The sequence below is a fragment of the Hakea prostrata genome, chromosome 4 (genome assembly GCF_041222555.1).
Source record: "Hakea prostrata isolate BN-2017 chromosome 4, UWA_Hpros_2, whole genome shotgun sequence".
Taxonomy (NCBI): Eukaryota; Viridiplantae; Streptophyta; class Magnoliopsida; order Proteales; family Proteaceae; genus Hakea; species Hakea prostrata.
Genome location: NC_142603.1, coordinates 19,630,594 through 19,653,530, shown reverse-complemented (window position 1 = coordinate 19,653,530; position 22,937 = coordinate 19,630,594). Strand labels below are relative to the sequence as shown.

At 36.4% G+C, this 22,937-nt stretch overlaps 2 protein-coding genes across 2 annotated transcripts in view; one reads left to right on the top strand and one right to left on the bottom strand.

Moving 5' to 3' along the window:
- OVA5 (Lysyl-tRNA synthetase, class II) overlaps positions 1 to 4,247 on the top strand; it is a 49,908-nt gene extending 45,661 nt beyond the window's left edge. The window contains exons 13-14 of the mRNA XM_089152659.1: positions 2,387 to 2,560; positions 2,719 to 4,247. Of these exons, the coding sequence (XP_089008785.1) occupies positions 2,387 to 2,560; positions 2,719 to 2,811 (267 nt within the window). The 3' untranslated portion in view covers positions 2,812 to 4,247. The remainder of the gene's footprint in view (positions 1 to 2,386; positions 2,561 to 2,718) is intronic.
- Positions 4,248 to 8,157: 3,910 nt separating this feature from the next.
- LOC149018374 (hydroxyproline-rich glycoprotein family protein) lies at positions 8,158 to 10,952 on the bottom strand. Its single transcript, XM_089152658.1, has 2 exons — positions 8,681 to 10,952; positions 8,158 to 8,443 (listed from the first exon to the last, which is right to left on the bottom strand). The coding sequence occupies exon 1, from the start codon at positions 10,641 to 10,643 to the stop codon at positions 8,895 to 8,897; it is 1,749 nt and encodes a 582-aa protein (XP_089008784.1). The 5' UTR covers positions 10,644 to 10,952; the 3' UTR covers positions 8,158 to 8,443; positions 8,681 to 8,894.
- Between the last annotated feature and the right edge of the window lie 11,985 nt (positions 10,953 to 22,937).

Here is a 22,937-nt window from a genome sequence, read left to right as displayed (position 1 = left end):
TACACCGGGTACCCATTTGCTCCACAAATTCAGCCCGACCTACTCTCTTCTACATATCTGCCCCCCATATGGGGATTAGTGATGGATGTAGAAAGATTTGACAGGGTTGGAAGAGATAAGATAAAGAACAGACAACAGCAGGGAAGAAAACAGAGGATTCATTCTGCTCGAGTGAGGGAAATTTTTTCGATCCCTTACTTGCTTCCTTCCCCCTACTAGTGGCTTATTCAAGTTCAACATCATCTACATATTTTTAAGCTTTAAGACCAAGAGTTTCATCCTGCGTCACGAGTTCTTCGTTTCGCCCCAACAATGCACATGCATATCAAAAAGGTAGCTTCCCTATGTTAACTTATTCTGAGAAAAATGGCCTATTGAATGGAGGAGAAGCATTGTGATTTCTGTTTTATCAAAGTAAAGGTGATATTCAAATTTGTATTAAATATAGATGTTTAAACTTTTGTGTCAGACTATGAATTTATATGAAGAGCGGTTGAAATTTGGCTGATACAAGAAACTAAACTAAGGATAACCAAACCAAAACCATTTGGTTTTACGCTGGGAAGGTCAACTACAAAAGCTATCTCTAACTATTGGAAGTATATAGAGAATGTGAGGATCTCCATTTGGTCTATATGGACATATATAAAGCTCAAAGAGTTTAGAGAGTTATTTAGTAGTATTAGGTAAGTATTTGATGTAGTATGTAGAGGACAATAGCTAAAAATATGTATATTTATGTCATGACCATGTAAGAAATGTTTTGAGGGAAAAGAAAATGAAGAAAAGGGGGGGGGTTGGTAGGTAGTGGATTCCTAGTTACAACTAAATAACATCAACAATCAACTTTAAGCTTGTATTTTTATGTGCTAATCATGAATCATTTTTCGAAAGGCATTCATTATCAAGTATCTTAGGTATGCTTTGAGTAGATATCATTATGAAATCCCTGGGAGGGGCAGGGAGAAAAATAATTTAAAAAAAGGAGGGGGTTGGAAATGGTGAGTCTAAAGAAAAGAAACATCAAAGCCGCAGAAGACAACAATAAGCCTGTTCCTTGGGTGTCCAAGAAAGATCTACAGGGGTGCAAGTGGAGCTTGAAGCTAACATCTCCCCCCCCCCCCCAAAAAAAAAATAAATAAATAAAAAAGTGGCTTTCCAAATCATGCCAATAGTACACGAGTTAGAGGACTATCGTTTTGGGTTTTGCTCCATCCAAAAGTTAGAAATAGTGGCGCTGAACATGTAAGTTTCGAGCATTATTGCAAATAGAATCACCCTGTGAAGATCTCATCAGCCAATGGCACTCTCAAGCAAATGAAAGCGATCCCCTACTCCACTGGCCCAATTGGGGAGATCAACCTTGTAATCAAAAAATTTTAAGATGTATATATAATGGGAGATGGCAAAAGTGGTAAGTGTAGTACTGACAATGAGTTGGTAAGATCTATGGCAAAAGAACCCATGAATGAAGATTTAGGTGCCAAGGCTAGGCCATAAATGAAGAAGAAATGGGAGATGTTGCACAACGAATAAAATCAAGTGGATGAAGTGAAAAGGTGCATCCAGAGTGTTTAATGATTGGTGCACTTCTTTAAGAGATACAATTGGTAATGATATATGTAACTGATTGGTGAGCAGTAAAAAAAGCTACACTTAAAGAAATGTAATATCTGAGAATATGATGTTCAGGTGAATGAGTAGTACTGCAAAGGATAAAATTAGGAATGAATAAATTAAAGCTGATTTAGAAGTAGCTTGCATAAGCGATATGCTGTAGAGAAAGTTGTTTGAGGTGACATGCAGATGTGGAAGGTGGCTTTTGGATGCTCTATTGCTGCGAGGTGATTTGATTCAGATTGAAGAGCCAAATGAGCTTACTTGGGGTAGGCCTAATGTGACAATAGGAGAAATGGTGAGGACAAACATGCATAGGATAGGCCTCGTTACCAGTACAGTTTTAAATGGAGCTTACTGTGGTGGTGGTTTTTTTGTTTTGGTGGGGTGTTGGGGGGGGGGGGGGGAGGGGATTTTTACTTTTTGGATGAATATGTTGAATTATTGATCTCCTCTAATTTATAACCAACTTGTTGTCGGACTTCATTGGTTCATGGTTATGACAAACAAACAGAGACCATCATCTCCTACTCATAAATGATTCTGGCTAACTGTCTTGTTGCAGTTAATGGTTCCGTTTTCAAGCATGACTGTTCTACATATAATATTTAATCATTCTAGTGGCATAGCTTTTCCTTTTACATTTTGGATCTCTCGTTTTCAAGTTGAAAGTGTTTTTCTGTTGTGGGCTATTTCCTTTGGGTACTTCTCTCCTTTGAGTATTGGAAGGAATATATCCTTTAATTCCACTGGTTTGCTTACATGATAGAGAGAACGTCTTGAAGAGCAATTAAGACAGCACAATAACAAGAGAGTAGCAAAGTCACAAGTAAATTCTGTGGAAGAGAAAAGAAAAGGAAACGAAGATGATTCATATGAAGTGACTCTAGATGAAGATTTCCTAACAGCTTTGGAATATGGAATGCCACCAGCTTCAGGAATGGTATGATCATCTGATGCTCTATCTACTTCTTGGCTGGAAACCAAGTGGTACTGGTGTTAATTTAAATGGTCTCTTTTATGTACTAAATGTTAACCTGTAATTGCAAAAATGTTCTTCCCAGTTCCCAGATAGATTCTAACATCATGGAAAAATTCCAGGGACTTGGTATTGACAGGTTGGTAATGCTTCTTACAAACTCTGCCAGTATTCGGGATGTCATTGCTTTCCCTGTCCTCAAGCTTCAGCAGTGACACTCTATACTAATGTGCTATGTAGAGCTGATCAAATTATTTATGAGTTCCATCTAATTTATCATGGATCTGAAGAAGATGCTGCATCTGTGGAACTTCAGGTGCAAAAGGCCATAGTCAATTTTCCCTTGATGTAATTGATTATCTAATGAAATCGTGGACAAATTTATAAGATTCCATACATTCATGAGTCATAGAAGTTCAGTATCCAATTCTCCACATTTTTTGTCCATTCCTAGGTCTTGGCAACTATCAGAGTAATAATAGGCATAGGAAGGTTTTTGAGGTTTTTTTTTTTCTTTTCATTTTATCTGTTTCTCTTTTTAAATCTCCAGTTTGGTTAGAAGCCTCTCTTTAAATTGTTAAATTTATAGTCTTTGCTGCTTCAATTTTGGTGCCAAAGATTGTAAGGTCTTGAGCAAACCCCATTTAGTTGGGATAAGGCTTCTTCTTCTTGTTATAGAGACTGTAAGTTCATTTAGTGGGGCCTGACTACTGTAATTGAGCAGTTAAATATTGAATTTTGAATTCCTCAGAAAAATCTTTCTTATTGATAGTTAAATATGTTTGGCTGCTTCAATGATGATACTCCTTGTTGAGGCCCTCTGGTTGAAGAATTGGTGAAACTAACCTAACAATTTCTTTGTCCGGATTTCTTCTCCCATCTTGCTCTTTGTTTTATCTAAATTTTATTTCTTGAGTTTTAGTTTGTGTCATTTTCATGCATACCACCCAATACCACAGCCATATTTCCTTCATGAGAACTGCCTGACCATTACAACTATGAGGAAGAAGATCTGTACATTGTAGCAGGAAATGATGCTTTGGCCAACAGAGGCAGTTATGCAGCTCCTGAAGGTTTATGAGAAGTGGTGGGGCTTTCTCTTATCAGGACAAGACAAGCTAATGTAGTGATCATGTGGTGTTGCTAGTGTGAGTCTGCAGTGACATCTCTTCTTATTTGGCTTGTGCATGACGCCTTTGATTTGGCTGATCAATGCAATGTATGATCTTCTGGAGTTCCCATTTTGCTTCTGCTCGGTCATCCAAACCTACACTATTGGACATTCCATAACCCCATGTCTCTGGAATTGATCTCTGTAGTTGTTCTACAAGTCCCTTTAGGTTTGTCTTTGGCACTTTTAGGTCTTCAATTTTAATCAAAGCTGTCTTTTAGCTCTTTTAACTCTTTTAGGTTCATCTTTGGCATCCTATCTTGGCTTGTACATTGTACTCATGGTGGAGCTCTATCAAGGGTTTCAGCGAGCTATGATTTTGGGTTTTGTAATTCACCAAGTCATTATTGACTGACTGGAGTAGTTTGTTTCGAAGCCAAGAACAGCATGACCTTTTCACCTAGTAGCTGTATTACTCAATATTTCTAGGTTGCTTACCAATAATCGAGAACTTGGTTACATTTTGTAAAACTCCAAAATGCATTTTGTCACATATGCTAGAACTAGATTCAAATCAAAGCTGCTGGGTTTGTAATATTTTTTTTCTTCTCTTGAAAAAATAAAAATAAAGTAAGCCTCCATGGTCACCTCAACTTAGACAATTAGATAATTATATTTGCTACTTTATCATTCTTTCTTAGTTTGATTGGCAACGCCTCCTATGAGGACAAGAATCCGAATCCTTTCGGGGTTAGGGGCCTCTTGCCTTATATTTAAGTTATATGTTAAAGCTATGTTATAATTAACCTTTTAGGACGTAGCTAAGATGTGAATAATTGGCCTTGACCCCCTCAGTTTTAAAAGGGGAAAAGATGTTGAAATTACTTTCATAATTTGTTTTTAATTTTTTGAAGCAAAACACATTCTTTTTCATTGATTTTCTCTCTTTTTTGAGAAAAGTTAAAACACTTTTCATGTTTTTTAATAAAAAGCTAGTTTTTTGGTAGAAAATAAAAAGTTATTTATAAAAAGAATAATAATTCTGACCCCAGATCAACCAACAGTGTGTATCATATATATCATGGAACCTCATACATTTTATATAATCATATTTTTGTTTTAGAAAAGTTCTTTTTTGATACTAAAAAACCAATGTACAAATATAAGCAAAATAATAATCATAATAATATTAATATTAATATTAATATTAATAATAATCTATACTGGGCAGCATTGGTTGTAAGTCAATTACCTGGATCTTTGGACTGTGGTGGATTGTTTTGCTAGAAGATGATGAACCTGCAAGATTTCTGAGTCCGGATCTTCACCCCGTCGGGAGAGTGCTCCCCAATGGCTTCCCGACCACACAAATAAGTGGGGCCCACAGATGAAAAACACTTTTTGAAAAAAATTAAAAAAATTCAAATTTTCACCTGTAGGCCTCACATGTTTGTGTGGTCGGGAAGCCGTCGGGGCCCGACGGGGTGAGGATCTAGACTCAAGATTTCTTTTTTTTTTTTTTTGGTTTGCCAACCCCGGTTTATAAACCGATGGTTCGACCCGCGTCGCACACCTGGCTATGGTGGGTGAGCCTCCCATCGGGGATTTTTTGCATCCACAAGGATTCCATCCTTAAAAATAACAAAATTAAATATAGGAGGATATTTATTAAAATCATTTCTTTTTCTGTTGCAAACTCAGGGAAGCGGCAGAAAACATTCTCAATCTGTTGGTATGGGGATCCAAGATTTTCTCATTTGACCCATTCCTGTGTCCATGCTTATTTTCCTCTAGAACATTTCTTCACAACCAACCAATAAGCAACCAATCAAACCACAAGCACAGGGAGAGATATCCAAGAAAAATCAACTGTAAATTCTAAAATTTTCCAAACTTCCTCGAAGAGTCTTAAAACCCTCCAATTATCACAGTTCTTCCTGCCATCTCCTCTCTTTTTAATATTCTTTGGTGGGTTTGTGTTGTGTTGTGTTGCATCCAAGATGGCTTGCAACAAGGCTGCAGTAGCAATTCTCCTTTTGTGTTTATTTACATTGTCTGTGACTCTTGTCTCTGCTCAACAAATGACTCTCAAACAGTGCATGGACTTGGAGTGCATGCCTAAATGCATGGCTAAGCCATTCCATTCTAAAGGACATTGCGAAGAGGTCTGCAAGCCAGTGTGCTATGATTCTGTCAATGCTAGAACAATGCACACAAAACAAGTAATACCCACGGAGATCATAGCAGATGCTGCCCCTGAACCTGCACCAGCAGATCCTGCACCTACACCTGGGAACTAGTTATAGAGAAGCTTACATTTTCAAGTCTCAAAAATCCCATTTACAAAAATTTAATTTGCACCAAGGAACTTGAAGTCCTAAAGATATACAGTATCAGTTTGGCTGCTTTTGTTTTTTTATATATGTATCTTACATGATTTTGTTTTTCTTTTGAATAGCATATACTCATCAATTAAGTTTATAATAGTACCACTCGATTCTCTTTATGATTTAATTTTGTTTCTTGTATAATCATGCAGAGATGGGAAGATAAGAGAAGAGAAGAGAGAGGTCTAATGTAACTTTGTATTTGAAATATATTGGTTAACTATATATATCATACTATCATACTATTATAAAAATATGAACTCAAGGGACATGGCTACATTTCGTTTTTTCTCCAATACCACTCTGTATTCAATCAATTAGACATTTGTATTACTAATAAATAATGTCTATAATCGTCAATTAAACAAATTAATTAGACACATTTATTTCCTAACAACTAATAAAGTCTATGAAATAATGGGAGAAACAACTCCCAACCAAATTGGAAGAATAAACGTTACTTAAATTTAATATTACAGTAAAATTGAATTTAATTAATTGGTAACACCTTCTTCTCCGTATGGTTCATACTCAAGTCCGATTGGTAACACCTTCTCATCTTCCGGTGGCAACTCTAATGGCAGAAGGGGAAGACGCGCATCTCTCATACCTTCTCCTACACAGGAGCTGGCTTATTTTGTAGGTTTCTATTTCGTTATAGATAAAGGGGAATACCCCAAGTAGGTGGTCAGTTGGCAAAGACCAACACTGCATAATCAAGTGGTCATGGGATCAATTTTTCTTGGTGCCTATCTATTAAAAGAAGTAAAATAAATAAATAAATACATAAAGGCGAAGGGCTTAGACCCTTTAATGATTGAATAATTTAGATTTGAGTTTTGGCTTCAGACTTGTTGGTGCAATGGTGATGACGTTCTTTTGGACTGCGTTCCAATCAATCCTACTTTGTGTTGATTCAGTATGTTGCTTACAGTGGTTCTTCAACATGCTAAAATGTATGTTAGGTGAAGACTGAGATCAAAGTATGAACTCATGTATACATGGCTTATACTTAAATTGAGGGAAAAGCGTCAAGCAATTCATGGTTGGTAGCAGTATTATCTGCTGATTACTGACGATTGCTTATATCTTCTGTTTAGTAGTTCAGTGTTCCAATTGGCTTGCAATTCATCATGTACATGAGCCAAATGTTGGTTTTGGTGATACAACTTGCATGGTTTTTCTATACTTCGATGATCCAAAGTTTATGTGAATGGATGCGGGGCTTGAGGCTGGTTCCTCCTGAACCAAGTTAATGGATATGGCAAGATGGGTTAAATAGTCCTGCCAGATGTGTCTCTGTTTTGATTCCTCTCTAATTGAGAGAAAGGTAGGAAGGGTTTTATCAATCATGGTTATTTTTTTAATCTTTATTTTGTTTTCCTTTTAATGAAACTTAACTCTTCTTGCAATTTATTGGTCTTCTGAAAAAGGGAGAGAAAAAAGGGGTTACAGTCAGGTTTTCCAAACATTGTGTCCAGAAACAGGGGAACCCCACAGGAGCAAGAAATTTATTAACCAGTGATCTTGTATTTAGTCTTCTGTCACCAGCTTTTCCTTCTTTGGATCTTTTAACTATGTTCCACTGAAAATTGCAAATGTTTAGATAAATATGGCAGCTTTTTAGGCTTATCTTCTTTGTCATTGGGTCCCTACAAACACAGAGTCCTTTGGAACCCACCACTTAAATTTTGATAATTCTCTTTTACCCTTTCAGCATTTTCCATTGTCGTCTCATTACTGTCAGACTACTTGGTCTCTCTTTCCCTAACATGAATATTCAGTTGTTCACTTCACCTGAAAGAAATAAGATGAAAGTACATCATATAGGGACTATATAGTCCCTAATAGTTAGCCATGTCTCCTTTGACTCAGGCCTTTGGATGGCATTTGAGAGGCTAATGTGCCAGGGATGGATGGTTGTTATTGTCAAACAATAGAGCAACCATTGATGGCTTTACAGTTACTTCATCTTATAGAGAAGAAAATTTTCTCCTATTTTAGCCACGTTATCTTAGAAAATATAGAAAATAATGAATACAAACTAGGCCTGTAAGGCTGGATCATCTTCATTGATGTACAAGAGACTGGTAGAACTAATCTCTTGGCTCCTCCATCCCTTTTGCTGGATAACTTAAAAGCAATTGGAGGAATCATAAATGGGAATGGTATTACAAGTTCCTTTGTAGGAAAAAGGCAAGAATTCTTCATCATCAAGTTTGTAATGCATTGAAAATCTTATTGTAGTAAGTTGATAGCTGAGACAACTCAGTATATTGTCTATGGGTTCCTGCTCACAAGCTGTGATGTTCTATGCAAGAAAGAGGGATTCCTTCCTGGTAATATATCCTGAAAGCAACAAGTTGACCTATAAAACAATATATTTAAAATTTTGCTTTTGTTGTAGCAGACAATTTTAGCCAAAGATGTCTCCTACACTGACACCATTTGCATTGCCATAAACATCTTCACACCATGACCAAACACAATTCTCTTTTGAAATGGGACAAGTGAATAAGCCACCACATGCTATGAAAAAAAGAGATGTGGTTTGATTTATAAGGACAAAGATCTGAAGGAACTAACCACACGAGTTCTTCTCCAATGGAAGTGCAGGTTTCAGAGGCTGTGAACCATGCAGATATCCATCATATTGCCAATAAACCAGATTTTTAATCCAAAAACACTATGATAGTACTCATGTGAGAAGTAAAAATATTAACAGAAAAGGAAGTATAAGAGAAATTCAGTTACAAACATATATTGCTTGAAGCCTTTTGAAGGAGAACAAGCATTAAATTTATTGTGAAGAAGCTCTATTCCTGACTTTCCCACTTGCTTTCTTAATAGATTCAATCCTTTGAAGCCTGATCTGCTCTCTAAACTTGGCTATGAACTCAGCTGCTTTCTTATCAACCTCACTATCAACCCCACCATCAGTGCCAGTGTTGTTGGAGACAGCTTCTTTGTCTGAATTTTCTTCAGAATCAGCCTCAGCTTCAGGCTCTCCATCTGAGTCTTCATCAGCCTCCACGATAACCTTGTCATGGGATTCCTTCTTCTCTTCCATCTGATACTTGGAAAGTGGTGACTTTGGAATTGGGCAGCAACTTTCTTGACTTGGGTTCTCTGTGTTCATTGACAGTCGATCAAATCCTCCTGCTCTTCTTCCTTGTTTTGTCATGAACATTCTTTCAACCTCCTTCCATCCTTTACCTTTTCTGTCCTCCAGCTGCTCTTCACCGTATTCTCTTGCTTTCCTGGCTTCTGTGCTAGGTTCACTTCCCCTAATTGCTCGAGTGGATTGAGCCATCAATGTACCTTCAGTATAGACTCTTGATTTCACTTCTGCCCTTAAGGTTTCCAGGCTATGATCACTCATGCTCCTGAGATCCTCTCTACTGCTCCTACTTAAATCCTTCAATTCATCTTTGAAACTTTTCCTCACTCCCATATTCTCAGAAGAATACCCGTTACTAACTGGATTGAAATTCGAGGTGATCAGCCGAGATTTGCGGCTTACCGGGGGTGGAGGGGGAGGGGGAGGAGGTGGACAAGATGTGTAATAATTTTTCTTCCTTATTGAATCTTCCACAGTCTTGGCACGCAATTCTGGTGACAGAGAAGGTGAAGGAGAGAGTTTCCTTGGTGAAGGTGATGCGGAATTAGTCCTAGATGACCATGATGATGATCGAAAAGATCGGGGCCTGTCTCTCTCGATTTCAGTTTCATCAGCTGAGGGTGGAAGAGAATAAGGAGGAGGGGTAACAGCTTCAGATTCCTCTTTCATTTCCATCCTCCCAGACCTTGATCTCCAAGGAATTGGGGAAGGAAGGACAACATTTTCCTGCAGCCTCTCCTTTAAATCTAGAGGATCAACAGCCCCCATATCCCCATTCCTACTTCTGAAAGAACCATTAGAAGAAATTCTGGAAGCAGAACTCGACCTACTGAACCCACATGATTCTTTGGGGGATTCAAGAGTATCGGAGTCTGAAACCCTGGATTTCAAGCTCCGAACAGGCAAAAGCAGAGGTTTGTTACTGATTTTAGTAACGGTTCTACTCTTTTCATCAGCAACTGAGCTCTCTTCCTCAACTACAAGCATGGGTTCCCCTCTAGAGTACCGAGAATTCCAAGTTTGGACCTTGTGGTTGTCATCAGGCGCAAATTGGCCATCGACATCATCATCGAAAACAGGGGATACTTGAAGAATTCTAGAGACAAAATTTTGAGCAGAATCGATTTTTGATTGGTTTTCCTTCTCCGTTTCCACATTTCTGCGGCTGAATAGGCCATAAGATACAGCAATACCGACGAATAAAAGATGAAAAAGCTCCCAACTTCTGGTTAGAACGGATTGGTTGACGAACTCAGGAGCTTGAGAAGGGAAAAGTGGAACAATAAAAAGCAAAACTGTAACAAGAAGACCTTTAGACAGGAAATGCCAGTAACACTTACTTGGGTTTGGTTGGGTTTGTGGTGTTGGAGGAGAGCCCATGACTGAAACTACCCGTTGGGATTTGTTGAAATTGTCTTCAGCTTCCATTGAAGAACAGAGACAAGCTCTTATTCGTTTTGGGTCTCAAAACTTTGTTTTTTCACAAGGAAGAATGAGTGAAGAGACGATGAAGAAATGATGAAGAAAACTTAAGGTGTAAGGCAAGTGGAAAAGCACAAAGAAAAGGGGAACGTTTGAGAAGAGATGAGAAAAGCAGATTCAAGCTTTGCTTTGGTTTGCAGCTTGGGTTCCTTTTTGGCTTTTTGGGGAGCATTAGTTCTCAAAGTGGATGTGCTTGGAGAAAACGCTTCTCTTCCCTTTCTCTCCAATTTTTTTTCCCTTTTTTTGTTTGATGCATCTTTGAAATGGATTTGTGAGAGGAAAGAATGTTAGATGCTCTTCTGACAAGTTATCAGGAGAGAGAGAGAGAGAATTGATAGAACACATGGCATGCAAGTATTTCATAAAAAATATTCTTTCTTTTTCATTGGCATGGGAGTGTTTGTTTACAACCAGTAACTCAAAGTCAGTAAAATTTTAAGGTGTGTGTCATGTCATAGTATATTAAGGATTCCCTATCCAAATCTAATTCTTTTCTTCATTCTTTTCAAGATCAAAACCTTTCTGGATTTGTTCTTGTCAATTTTGAATTCTTAAAGATGGTTACTGTTGAGTTTGTATCAAGCTGGGTCATAAGTCATAACCAATAACCAAGGGGAAGAGATTACAGGTTAGAAAATTAAATAAAAGACAACATATATACCTTCCTTTCTCCTCTGGGTCTTTAGAGAGAGAAAGAGAGAGAAAGAGAGAGGGAGAGATTAATGGTGAAAGAAGGGTGAGAAGGTATCGTTGTTGTTCTTCCTTTACGTGAAGAATTTTGATGACCGAAAGTAGCGTAGGAATTTGGGAAGAGTTGTGAAGAAGAAGAAGGTTTATTCTTTGATGCTTTCAGATATGTGTTTCACTATTGTATGTTGTGTTAATGGATAATTAATTATATAAATGTTACAGCCAGAAAGACAAATTAAGAGCGTTATTCAGAAATCCATCTCTTACATAAAACTCTGGATTAGATTCTCTTTGCTTCATTTGCATGCCATTTACACGTCTGCAATTAGTTTCTTTTATATTTTCTAGCTTTCTTTTTCAGAACCTTGAAGACCTGGAAAGCACATAGAATGAGTATGAAAATGAAAGCTTTCTAATCCGTTTGATACATTCCTTGAATTGGGTTTTTGGAACTTCGTTTTCTTTGTAGATCACCCTACTAACCCCTTTCTTTCGCCTCTTAAATTCGTGCGGATAGATCTGATCTTGACTATATGAATCATCTTTTGGAACTTGAGGGTTGGAGTCGATTGATAATGAGGTGTTGGATTTATCCTATGAGTTAGAATCCTCTACCTTGATGGCACTGGTTTGTGCTCCCTCACATTGAGGATCTACTTTTGAATTTTGACAAGAAAAATCAAAAGTGAGTCCTTTAGTTTGGCTCTCATTTGATGTATGGTAAAGAAGTGTGAGTGGAGCACGGACCTCTACCCTGGTGGAGGATTTGGTCTCTCGTTTATTGGGTTGTGCTAATTTGCCGAGTATGGGTCCTCTACCTCTTAGGGTAGAGGTCTATGATTCAATCATACCATGTACTAGGAGGAGGCTATGTGAGCCCACTGGAGGTCTCACTTCTGATTCATTTTATTAGCACTCAGGGGTGGCTTCATCCCTATTGTGTGGTGGTGAAGTGCAAATGTATTATAGAGAAGATAGAATATCTAAACTCTACGAACCTCTTTTGCCAATTAATTGATTTTTTTTTTTTTAATATGGTTGCAAGGTCCTTTTTTTTTTTTTTTTTGGTTGCCAACCCCGATTTATAAACCGGTGTTCGACCGCGGTCACACACCTGGCTGTAGTGGGTGAGTCTCCCAAAGGGGATTTTTTGCATCCACAAGGATTCGAAACCGGAACTTTGTTTAAGCGAACCAAGCTGCTTACCACTTGGACCAACCCCTGTTGGTTGCAAGGTCATTTTTTAATGTAGAATGATGGAGATATTATATATGCTATGAGGAAGAGTGTAGCCAATTAATTGATTCAATAATTTAAGATTGTCAATTATGTACTAAAACCGAATTAGATTCGGTACGGTATAGGTTTCATTGAACCATGCCATCGGTTCGCACCCAAGTTAAACCGAATTACTGAACTTGTTTTTAAATAGATCAAAATATTTTACTATAGATGAGAATCGAACTCAGACCAATGGGTTGAAAGATGCTAGTTTTAGCGTTGGACCACCTGTGAGCTTGTGGTAAGTCAATACTATATGTTGTGAATTAAGAGTCCAAATCGTCTCCCCAGATGTTTGTGCTCCCCCGATGGCTGTTGACCACTAATTATAGGGGGCCCACAAGGTTAGGATGATGAGGTTTATTTTTTTTAATGTTTTATTATTATTACTTGTGGGCCCCACATAATTTGTGGTTGTAACGTCGTCGGGAGAGATAATCCACACTTTGAAATTAAAATGAAAATTTTGTCACGGAGCATAATCAAACCCAAACATGTTCATTTGAAGGTGCAATCTTTACCGTCTGACAACGGTTGTACTTATAGCATTTAAAATATGCTTATAACAAATATATTTAAACTATTTTTTTCATACTCCCTAATCTTACCTCCGAGAAAAAGAATACAATCATCCGCAAACATTAAGTTTGCCAATGGTTCAACTCTGCTCCTTATCCATATCCCTAAAACCTCCTTGACTCTTACCTATTTGTCAATTAAGCTTGAAAGACCTTGTGAATAAAGAAAAGTATTGAGCTTTATGGTAAGGCAAGCAATCAATTATAAGAGTCAACTCTTTGTTTCAGTCCCAATACATTACCTAGAGTGAAGAAGTGGACTTCGTGTTAGAACTGCTAATCAAACAAAGTAATCAAACTTTACTTAATACTGAATCTCAAGAACCTAACTAATCATGCTCTTGATTCAATTATGCGGAAGACAGGATAATGTACTTACCTCCTGCCATAGAAACTTATTTTTGGAAGTCGTTTGCAAGTTCTTTTCCAAGAACATTGTCGTTTGCTACGTTGAAGAAATCCAGTTCTTCCAGTTTTCTTTAGCGAACCCAATTGATGGAGAAACATGAATAATCTTGCTAACAAAATCGGGGACCAGAAAGTCACAGTAAACCTTCGACAATCTACTTCTCAGAATGCAGGTTTTGTAATGAGCCCAGTAGAATCGGTGTTCCCATCAAACACCTCCAGGTAACCACCAATGCAGTTACCTTGAATTAAGTTGTAATTCTAAAGAATATTTGGGCCACATCATAATTAGGAGAAGTTAAAGGCTTTAATATTTATTTATTTAATTAAATGAAATCCAACATTCTCCCACTTGACCCAAATGCCATTACATCTTAATTCTTAATGTTCAAACAAAAAAAATAGAACTGTACGAATCATAGTGGTAGAAACCTATGACTTAGGCGGTACATTCCTTATATCTCAATACAATCTTTATTTTCCTGCACAAACCCAACTTTATGAATAAACCTCAAATGTTTATTCCTAGTCCAACAACATGCTTGTTATCTCAACATAGATGTATACAACAGAAATGAAAAACAAACCGCATAATATCATTACATCAGAATGTGTAATAATTACTTTTTATAAAAATAAATCTTCCCGAAGTCCCAAACAAACAACATGGTCCTCAAAAGCTCTAGGTGGCATGCCCTTTGTCAATGGATCAACAATCATCTGTTCAGTCCTTATGTGTTCTATGAGCATTTCCTTAGCTTTAATGTGCTCTCTTATTTCTGAGTACTTAATATCGATATGTTTACTTCAACTTCCACTCTTATTATTCTTAGCAAAGAACACTACTGCAGTATTATCATAGTATAACTTCATTGGCCTAGAGATAGACTCAACAACTTTTAAACCCATAAATGAAGTTTCTCAACCATATTCCCTGCACAGTAGCCTCAAAACAAGATACAAACTTAGCTTCCATGGTAGAAGTAGCAACCAATGTTTGCTTAGCACTTCTACAAGATATGGCCCCACCAGCTAGTATAAATATATAGTCAGATGTTGATTTACGTGAATCAACACAACCCGCAAAATCTTAGTCCGAATATCCGATAACCTCTAATATATCGGAATATCTATATGTAAGCATTAACTCTTTTGTTCCCTGAAGGTACCTCATGACTTTCTTTGCAGCTCTCCAATGATCCAAGCCGGGATTACTCTGATATCTCCCTAACATTCCAACGGTGAAAGCAATGTCAGGTCTCATACAGACCTGTGCATACATCAAGCTTCCCACTGCGGAAGCATATGGAATGTTTGCCATTTGATCCTTTTCAATTTCCAACTCTAGACACTAGTTCAAATGGAACCTGTCACCCTTAACAATGGGTGCAACACTTGGTGAACAATCTTTCATCCTAAATCTCTCAAGAACTTTGTTTATATAGGCTTCTTGAGATAGTCACAAAACACGTCAGGATCTATCTCTATGGATCTTAATCCCAATGACATAAGATGCCTCACCCATATCCTTCATATCAAAGTTTTGAGATAGAAAGCTTTTCACCTCATGCAGCAACCCTAAGTCGTTGGTTGCAAGCAAAATATCATCTACATATAACACAAGAAAGATAATTTTGCTCCCACTAACCTTGTGGTATATACATTGATCCATGACATTCTCTTCAAAACCAAACGAAGAGATCACCTCATGAAATCTTAAATACCACTTCGAGACGCCTTGCTTAAGTCCATAAATGGATCTCTTAAGTTTACAAATCAACTGTTCACCACTACTCGAAATAAACCCATCAGGTTGTTTCATGTATACCTCCTCATGCAAATCTCCATTGAGAATGTTGTTTTCACATCCATCTGATGTAAATCTACATTAAAATGGGCAACTAATGCCATGATGATGCAGAAGGAATCCTTCTTTGACGCGGGAGAGAATGTCTCCTTATAGTCAATGCCTTCCCTTTGTGTGAATCCCTTGGCAACTAGTCGGGCCTTGTATCGCTCAATGTTGCCCAATGAATCTTTTTTAGTTTTAAAGACCCATTTACAACCTATTGGTTTTTTTCCTTCAGGAAACTCAACAAGGTCCCAAACATCATTATGTGCCATAGAGTCCATTTCATCCTTCATAGCTTCATGCCACAAACCAGATTTATCACTATTCATTGCTTGTGAAAACGTTTCAGGGTCTATTTCAGTAGTAATATCGTAGTTAGACTCTTGCAGATACACAACATAATCAGTAGGTATTGCTGATTTTCTGACCCTAGTAGATCTCCTTGATGTTGTTTCAGCAGCCTCTAGTTGGGGTTGTTGAACAATAGGTTGCTCCTCAACAGGATGCTCTTGATGAGAAGGATTTTCACCATGATCTTCTAAAGTCGCTTCAATTGCCATATCACCAACCTCTAGAAGAGGTTGTTACAGAATCAGCTGATTCTCCATAGCAATTTCAGCAAGACGTGGGTCTCGAGTCACTGATCTCTCAATGTCCATCAAACTAGGGTGAACAACTAGTATTCCACTAGATGAAGGAGCACCAACCGCATTATCTCTTTTATCAGAGTCCAAGTCTCTAAGGCGATCACTCCCACTAATCACGTCATTCTCAAGAAATTTTGCATTTCTTGACCCATCAAACCTACTAGAATGATTCGGACAATAAGACCTATAACCCTTGCCTTTTCAGAATATCCAACAAAATTTGCACTTATGGTTCTTGGATCTAACTTCTTCGCATGTGATTTATATACTCTTACTTCAACTAGACAACCCCAAACGTGTAAATGTCTTAAACTCGATTTTCAACCCTTCCATAACTCAAATGGCGTTTTAGGAACCACCTTGGTTGGAACTCTGTTTATAATATACGTTGTTTTAAGAGCTTTTGTCCATAGAGAAGGAGGCAGTTTGGAGTTACTCATTATACTCATCACCATATCCAACAATGTCCTATTTCTCCTTTCTACAACATCGTTATGGGATGGTGTGCCAGACAAGGTGTATTGTGCAATTATACCTTGCTCTTGGAGAAATACAACAAAAGGACCAAGTGTCTGTCCATCACCCGTGTATCTACCATAATATTCACCACCCCTATCTGATCTCACTATTTTAATTTGTTTACCACATTGTTTATCTACCTCCGCTTTGTATATCTTAAGAGCATCCAATGCTTCATTCTTATTGTGAAGCAAATAAAGATACATAAATCTAATGTGATCATCAATAAAGGTAATAAAATATTTCTTACTACTTAAGCTCATGTCAAGGCAACAAATATCAGTGTGTATAATTTCTAATGTTTCTGAACTCCTATTGGCACCCTTCTTAGACTTGTTAGTCTGCTTTCCCTTAATGCAGTCTAAGCTAGTCTCGAAATCAGTAAAATCAATAGTTTCTAGAACTCTAGAGTTTACTAATCTTTTAACTCTATTAGTAGAGACATGACCTAGTCTCCTATGCCATAAGAGTGAAGATGTTTCATTCACAATACTAAGTTTAATACCCATTGTATCCTATGAAGCAATTAAACTATATGAAACATCATTCAGCATATTTTTAAATAGACTATCAACCATAATACTACAACCAACATCATCAGAATTCTTAAATAACTTAAATGAATTCATAACAAAGTTGAAATTGTATCCCAAAGGTACTAGTTTAGATACAGAAATTAAATTCCTAGAAAAATCAGGAATATGAAAAGTCTGGTCTAAAAACAAAATATGTCCTGAATTTAACAATAATTTGACTGTTCCAATAAATTCAACTCTAAAAGGCATCTGGTTTCCAAAATAGATGCAATATTCACTTCCCACTGGTTTCCTTCGATTTAGAAAACCCTGCAAAGTATTAGGCACTTGGATTGTAGAACCAGAATCAATCCACCAGTCATTATGTGAAACACAAACATTAGATTCAAAACACACAAGAGAGAGGTGATTACCATGCTTCTCCATCCATGCCTGCCTCTTAGGACAATCCTTCCTAATGTGCCCCTTCTTCTTACAAAAGAAACACTTAAGATTGTCATTCTTCATGGTAGGCTTGACACTGTGCAACTTTCCTTTTCCCTTCCACTTCATATTGGAAGTCGGCTAGTTCGAACTGGGACCACTAGCTAGATTCATAGACTCTCCCATCTCCTGCAATAAACACCCCTCCTCCTAAGCACACATGGTCAAACACTCATTGACTGACCAGCTCTCCTTAAGTGTGTTATAGGAGATCTTAAATGGAATATATTGCTGAGGAAGAGTCTGTAAGACGAAGTGCACAATTAAGTCATCAAAAATCACCATCTTCAGTGCCTTTGAGTTGGGCAAAGATATCTCTGATTTGTATAATATGCTCACACACCCCTCTATAGTCATGAGTCTAACTGAAGCCAACTTACTAATGAGCATACCACCCAATGCCTTGTCAGAGGTTAGGAATTAAGCCTCAATGGCATCCAGGAAATCCTTGACCTTCTCACATTCAGGAATAGACCTACAGATGCTAGGCATAATGCGAGACTTGATGAACATCATACTCAAACGATTGGATCACTCCCATTGTTTGTATAGCTCAATCTCTGCATTAGTATTAGATTCAGTAGGTACCAAAGGCATTGCCTTGCGAATAGCATAATCCAAGTCACGGTAGCCCAAGTTCAATAGCACAGATTCTTTCCAATTGGTATAGTTGTCTCCAATAAGTAGAGGAAAATCATGATCAAAGAAAACAACATTGTGTTCTACTGCAAAGGAATCAATAAATATGCTTACTATAACAAATTTAGAGGCACAAGCATAACCCATCAAACATAATTATTAGTCTACAAATGTACACTAATACAAATACATAAAATCGCATATCATAAAACCTCCTTGTGGGCAAAGATCTTACATATAATGATTTTATCTATAAATTGATGAAACTAGAAAATTATTGAAATTTCTCAACACCTGTGGGCTACTTAAAAAATTACAACAACTTAATATTCCATCATAATCGTACATAAAAAAACAATATTTCATGTGGGCAAGATATCATGTCTTCACGCACAACTAGAATTCAATGTCATTTTCATTCATGTGAACTAAAGAATAATCACTACATATGAACATATTTTTCATAATGAAGATGTTGTGGCTAATCCAAATTATTCAAATATATATACATATATATATATAAATTAAATATGACATTTCATCCCAAAAGGGGGGGGGGGAAATGCATGTTTTTAGCTCAAAATGGCGCGTCTGACGATCACCATCTAAACTACTCATCGCTCCCACTTGCGGACTAATCTATTTGCCCTTTGTGATAATCATAGTGACAGGGCGCACCGTCTTGCCAAAAAACAACCTTCCGTCATCAGAGATGGGATCCAAGGTCCACTCACGAGATCCAGACTTCCAATGGACACTTTCCCGATTTTAAAAACAACTTCTATGGTTATAGATCAAACATCAAAATCTAAAGATCTAAAGCATCATGGATCATCCACAGAAAATTTAGAAACAACTTCTATAAAGGATTAATAAATCAAACATCAAAATCTAAAGATCTAAAGCATCATGGATCATCCAGAAAATTTAGAAACAGTTCCAGGCAGAGGAAAAACTGGCTCTAATACCAAATGTTAGAACTATTAATCAAACAAAGTAATCAAACTTTACTTAATATTGAGTCTCAAGAACCAAACTAATCATGTTCTTGATTTAATTATGCGGAAGACAGGATAATGTATTTACCTCCTACCATGGAAACTTGTTTCTGAAAGACGTTTTGCAAGTTCCTCTCCAAGAAGATCGTTGTCTCTTACGTTGAAGAAATCCAGTTCTTCCAGTTTTCTTTAGTAAACCCAATTGATAGAAAGATAGGAATAATCTTGCTAACAAAATCGGGGACCAAAAAATCACAATAAAGCTTCGACAGTTTACTTCTTAGAATGCAGGTTCCGTAATGAGCCCAGTAGAATCGGTGTTCCCATCAAACACCTCAAGGTAACCGCCAATGCGATTACCTTGAATTAAGTTATAATTCTAAAGAATATTTGGGCCACATCATAATTAGGAGAAGTTAAAGGCTTTAATATTTATTTATTTAATTAAATGAAATCCAACATTTTGAAAATCTTGAAGGTTAAATATGGGGATGGCCTGCAGAAATATTTGGGACTGCCAACGGATTTTGGGGTATCAAAAGTGAATCTCTTTCATTTGTTGAGTGACAAAGTTGAAGAGAAGTTTCACGGTTGGACTAAGAAGTTATTGAATTAACTTAGTAGGGAGATTCTTTAAATCTAAAGGGCCGGTTTGAGTTACATATTAACTGCCCTGACAAAGTGGGGTAGGGTTCAGATTTAGTTCTTGGATCAGTTTGGTCGAGCCCAACCTTACCTAACCGTGTTTTAATTGAATTAAACTATAATTACATATGAACTACGTTTAAATAACTGAGTAAGCCACATCCCCAAATATATTTTAGGCTAAGGAGTTAGCTCAGTTGGCAAAGATCAACACTTCTTAATTAATAGGTAATGAATTCAGTCCTCAAGGCCTTCTGTTCGTATAAAAGCTTTTTCCTGAGAATTAATCAAGATGTGCACAATCTAATATCAAAATGGTGTAGAACCACCTTCAAAACCATATGGACATCTGATTTGCATGGCAATCACCATGTAAAAGAGGACTTCTTAGAAACTCCCCAATAAAGATTTATTTACGTAATATTTGGATCCTCTCTCGATGAGTGTCTTGAAGAGTTATAAGATTCAACCATGTATAATATCTAATCTAAAAACACTCATTAAATTGTCCTAATCCTTATAACTACAATAGCTGAATACTTATGACTCATTAGACACATACAAGAGAAACAAACACCCCCCCCCCCCTTACCACAAAAAAAAAAACCAAAAGGAGCTAATCCATGTAAGCATGTCAGTGGGGGCTCAAAGTATTACGTTTCTCTACATAGCATATAGCAAGTTATCACCCATTATGATTTTCAGCAATAACTCTAACTGTATTATTCCTGGAGATAGTAAAGAAGTTTGGAAGAACCTCGAAAAGGCTAAGAACACTAGAATGAACACTTGAACTATATTCACATAATAAACCCTAAATCATAGAAGAACACCATCCACCCCATTTTTGTCTGTAATCTACTTGGCTGCATTTGCTGATCTTGGTCTCATTTATTGCCTTCTCCAACCAAGCATGGCAATTTTATATCAAAATATTACAAGACAATTTTTTACATGCAACAACTCACAAAAAGAAAAACAAAAGGAATAATTATTATTGCCCCCTATACTTTGATTTTATTACTAATTAAACATCATTCTTTATGAAATTACTATTGCCCTCCCCCTTCTAATAATTTTAAGTGGTTGTTAACATTGAATATGTAATGTCTATTTTGCCCTTTATTAAAATTAAGAAGTCAAAAATATGACATTACCCTCATTTATAGAAACTATATTGAATGTCAATTATAGCCTTAAAACAATTATCTTTGTTGTAGTGTGATACCTTGTTATGAGGGTCTTACTATTGTACTAAAAAAATATAAATCATTTAAATTTTTAGGTAAAGTTCATCTTCAATAGAAGTGTTGTCCTTGTTATAAATAATATTGATTGTGGATATCCATCACCCCCCAATAGACAATACTTCCAATTGAAGATCTTAACCACCTCAAGATATAATCTTGATGATTCACATTCCCATATTTATTGAAGATTCAGTGATCTCAACACGCAATGTTGGCAGTCAATATTTCTATTCTATGCACCTTCTATCCTGGGCTGCAATCTATCTTTCCATATTAAGAATATCTTATTGTGTACAAGAATCATATATTGTATTTCTATATCATAGTAGATGCTCCTTCTACTATAAATATGTAATGCACTCAACTGAATGAATCACTTCTGATTGATCTTGTTTTAGTTTTCTTCTTTGTCTCTGATATATTCTCTTTATTTTATAACACGTTATCAGCACGATTCCTCTCGAAGTAGTTGCATTTTGAGCACAAATCAATTGTGTACGACTCCGCTCAAATTAATTGTGTTTTGAAGTAAATGTTATATTAGTTTTATGTTCAAATATTCTCTTTAATCTTCATTACTTCAAATATTAGAAGATGCACTTATTATTTAATCTTTACATAAGATTTAATTTGATATTTTATTCATCTTTCATAATTGCATTTCCAAGACCTTTGGTGTCAAGGTGGATCTCAGCATCAAGGACCCATGACAAGTAATTCTTGCCCGTTATATCGAGGGCCGCAAACTCCAATTTCGTAAGGTTTGACATCATATAAGCTAATATAAAAGATGAATAAAATATCAAATTAAATCTTATGTAAAGATTAAATAATAAGTGTATCTTCTAATATTTGAAGTAATGAAGATTAAAGAGAATATTTGAACATAAAAGTAATATAACATTTACCTCAAAACACAATTAATTTGAATGGAGTCGTACACAATTGCTACAATTGATTTGTGCTCAAAATACAACTACTTCGAGCGGAATCGTGCTGATAACGTGTTATAAAATAAAGAGAATATATCAGAGACAAAGAAGAAAACTAGAACAAGATCAATCAGAAATGATTCATTCAGTTGAGTGCATTACATATTTATAGTAGAAGGAACATCTACTCTGATATATAAATACAATATATGATTCTTGTACACAATAAGATATTCTTAATATGGAAAGATAGATTGTAGCCCAGGATAGAAGGTGCATAGAATGGAAATATTGACTGCAAACATTGCGTGTTGAGATCACTGAATCTTCAATAAATATGGGAATGTGAATCACCAAGATTATATGCTGAGGTGGTTAAGATCTTCAATTGGAAGTATTGTCTATTGGGGGGTGATGGATATCCACAATCAATATTATTTATAACAGTCCTAAATTTTTTTTTCTCCTTTTTCTTTTCCTTTAGAGAATTTAATCTAGAGATTGGTAGGACCACAAATTTATGGTTGTTGAAACTCTCATACTCCACTTAAATTTTTCACACTCACAATGATGAAAATTTTACAAACAAATTAATATATAAGATGCTAATTAATAAGAAATTTGATGACATGCACAATGGCTAGCATACATTAGGTGATTTTCAATTCACAACTTTGAATTAAATTTGATATTTCCTCATATGTAATTTTATTTAATCACATCTTTAATTTATTCGAGGTTCTTTTTAGAAAGAAAAAAAATCATATCTTTCCTTTATCCAG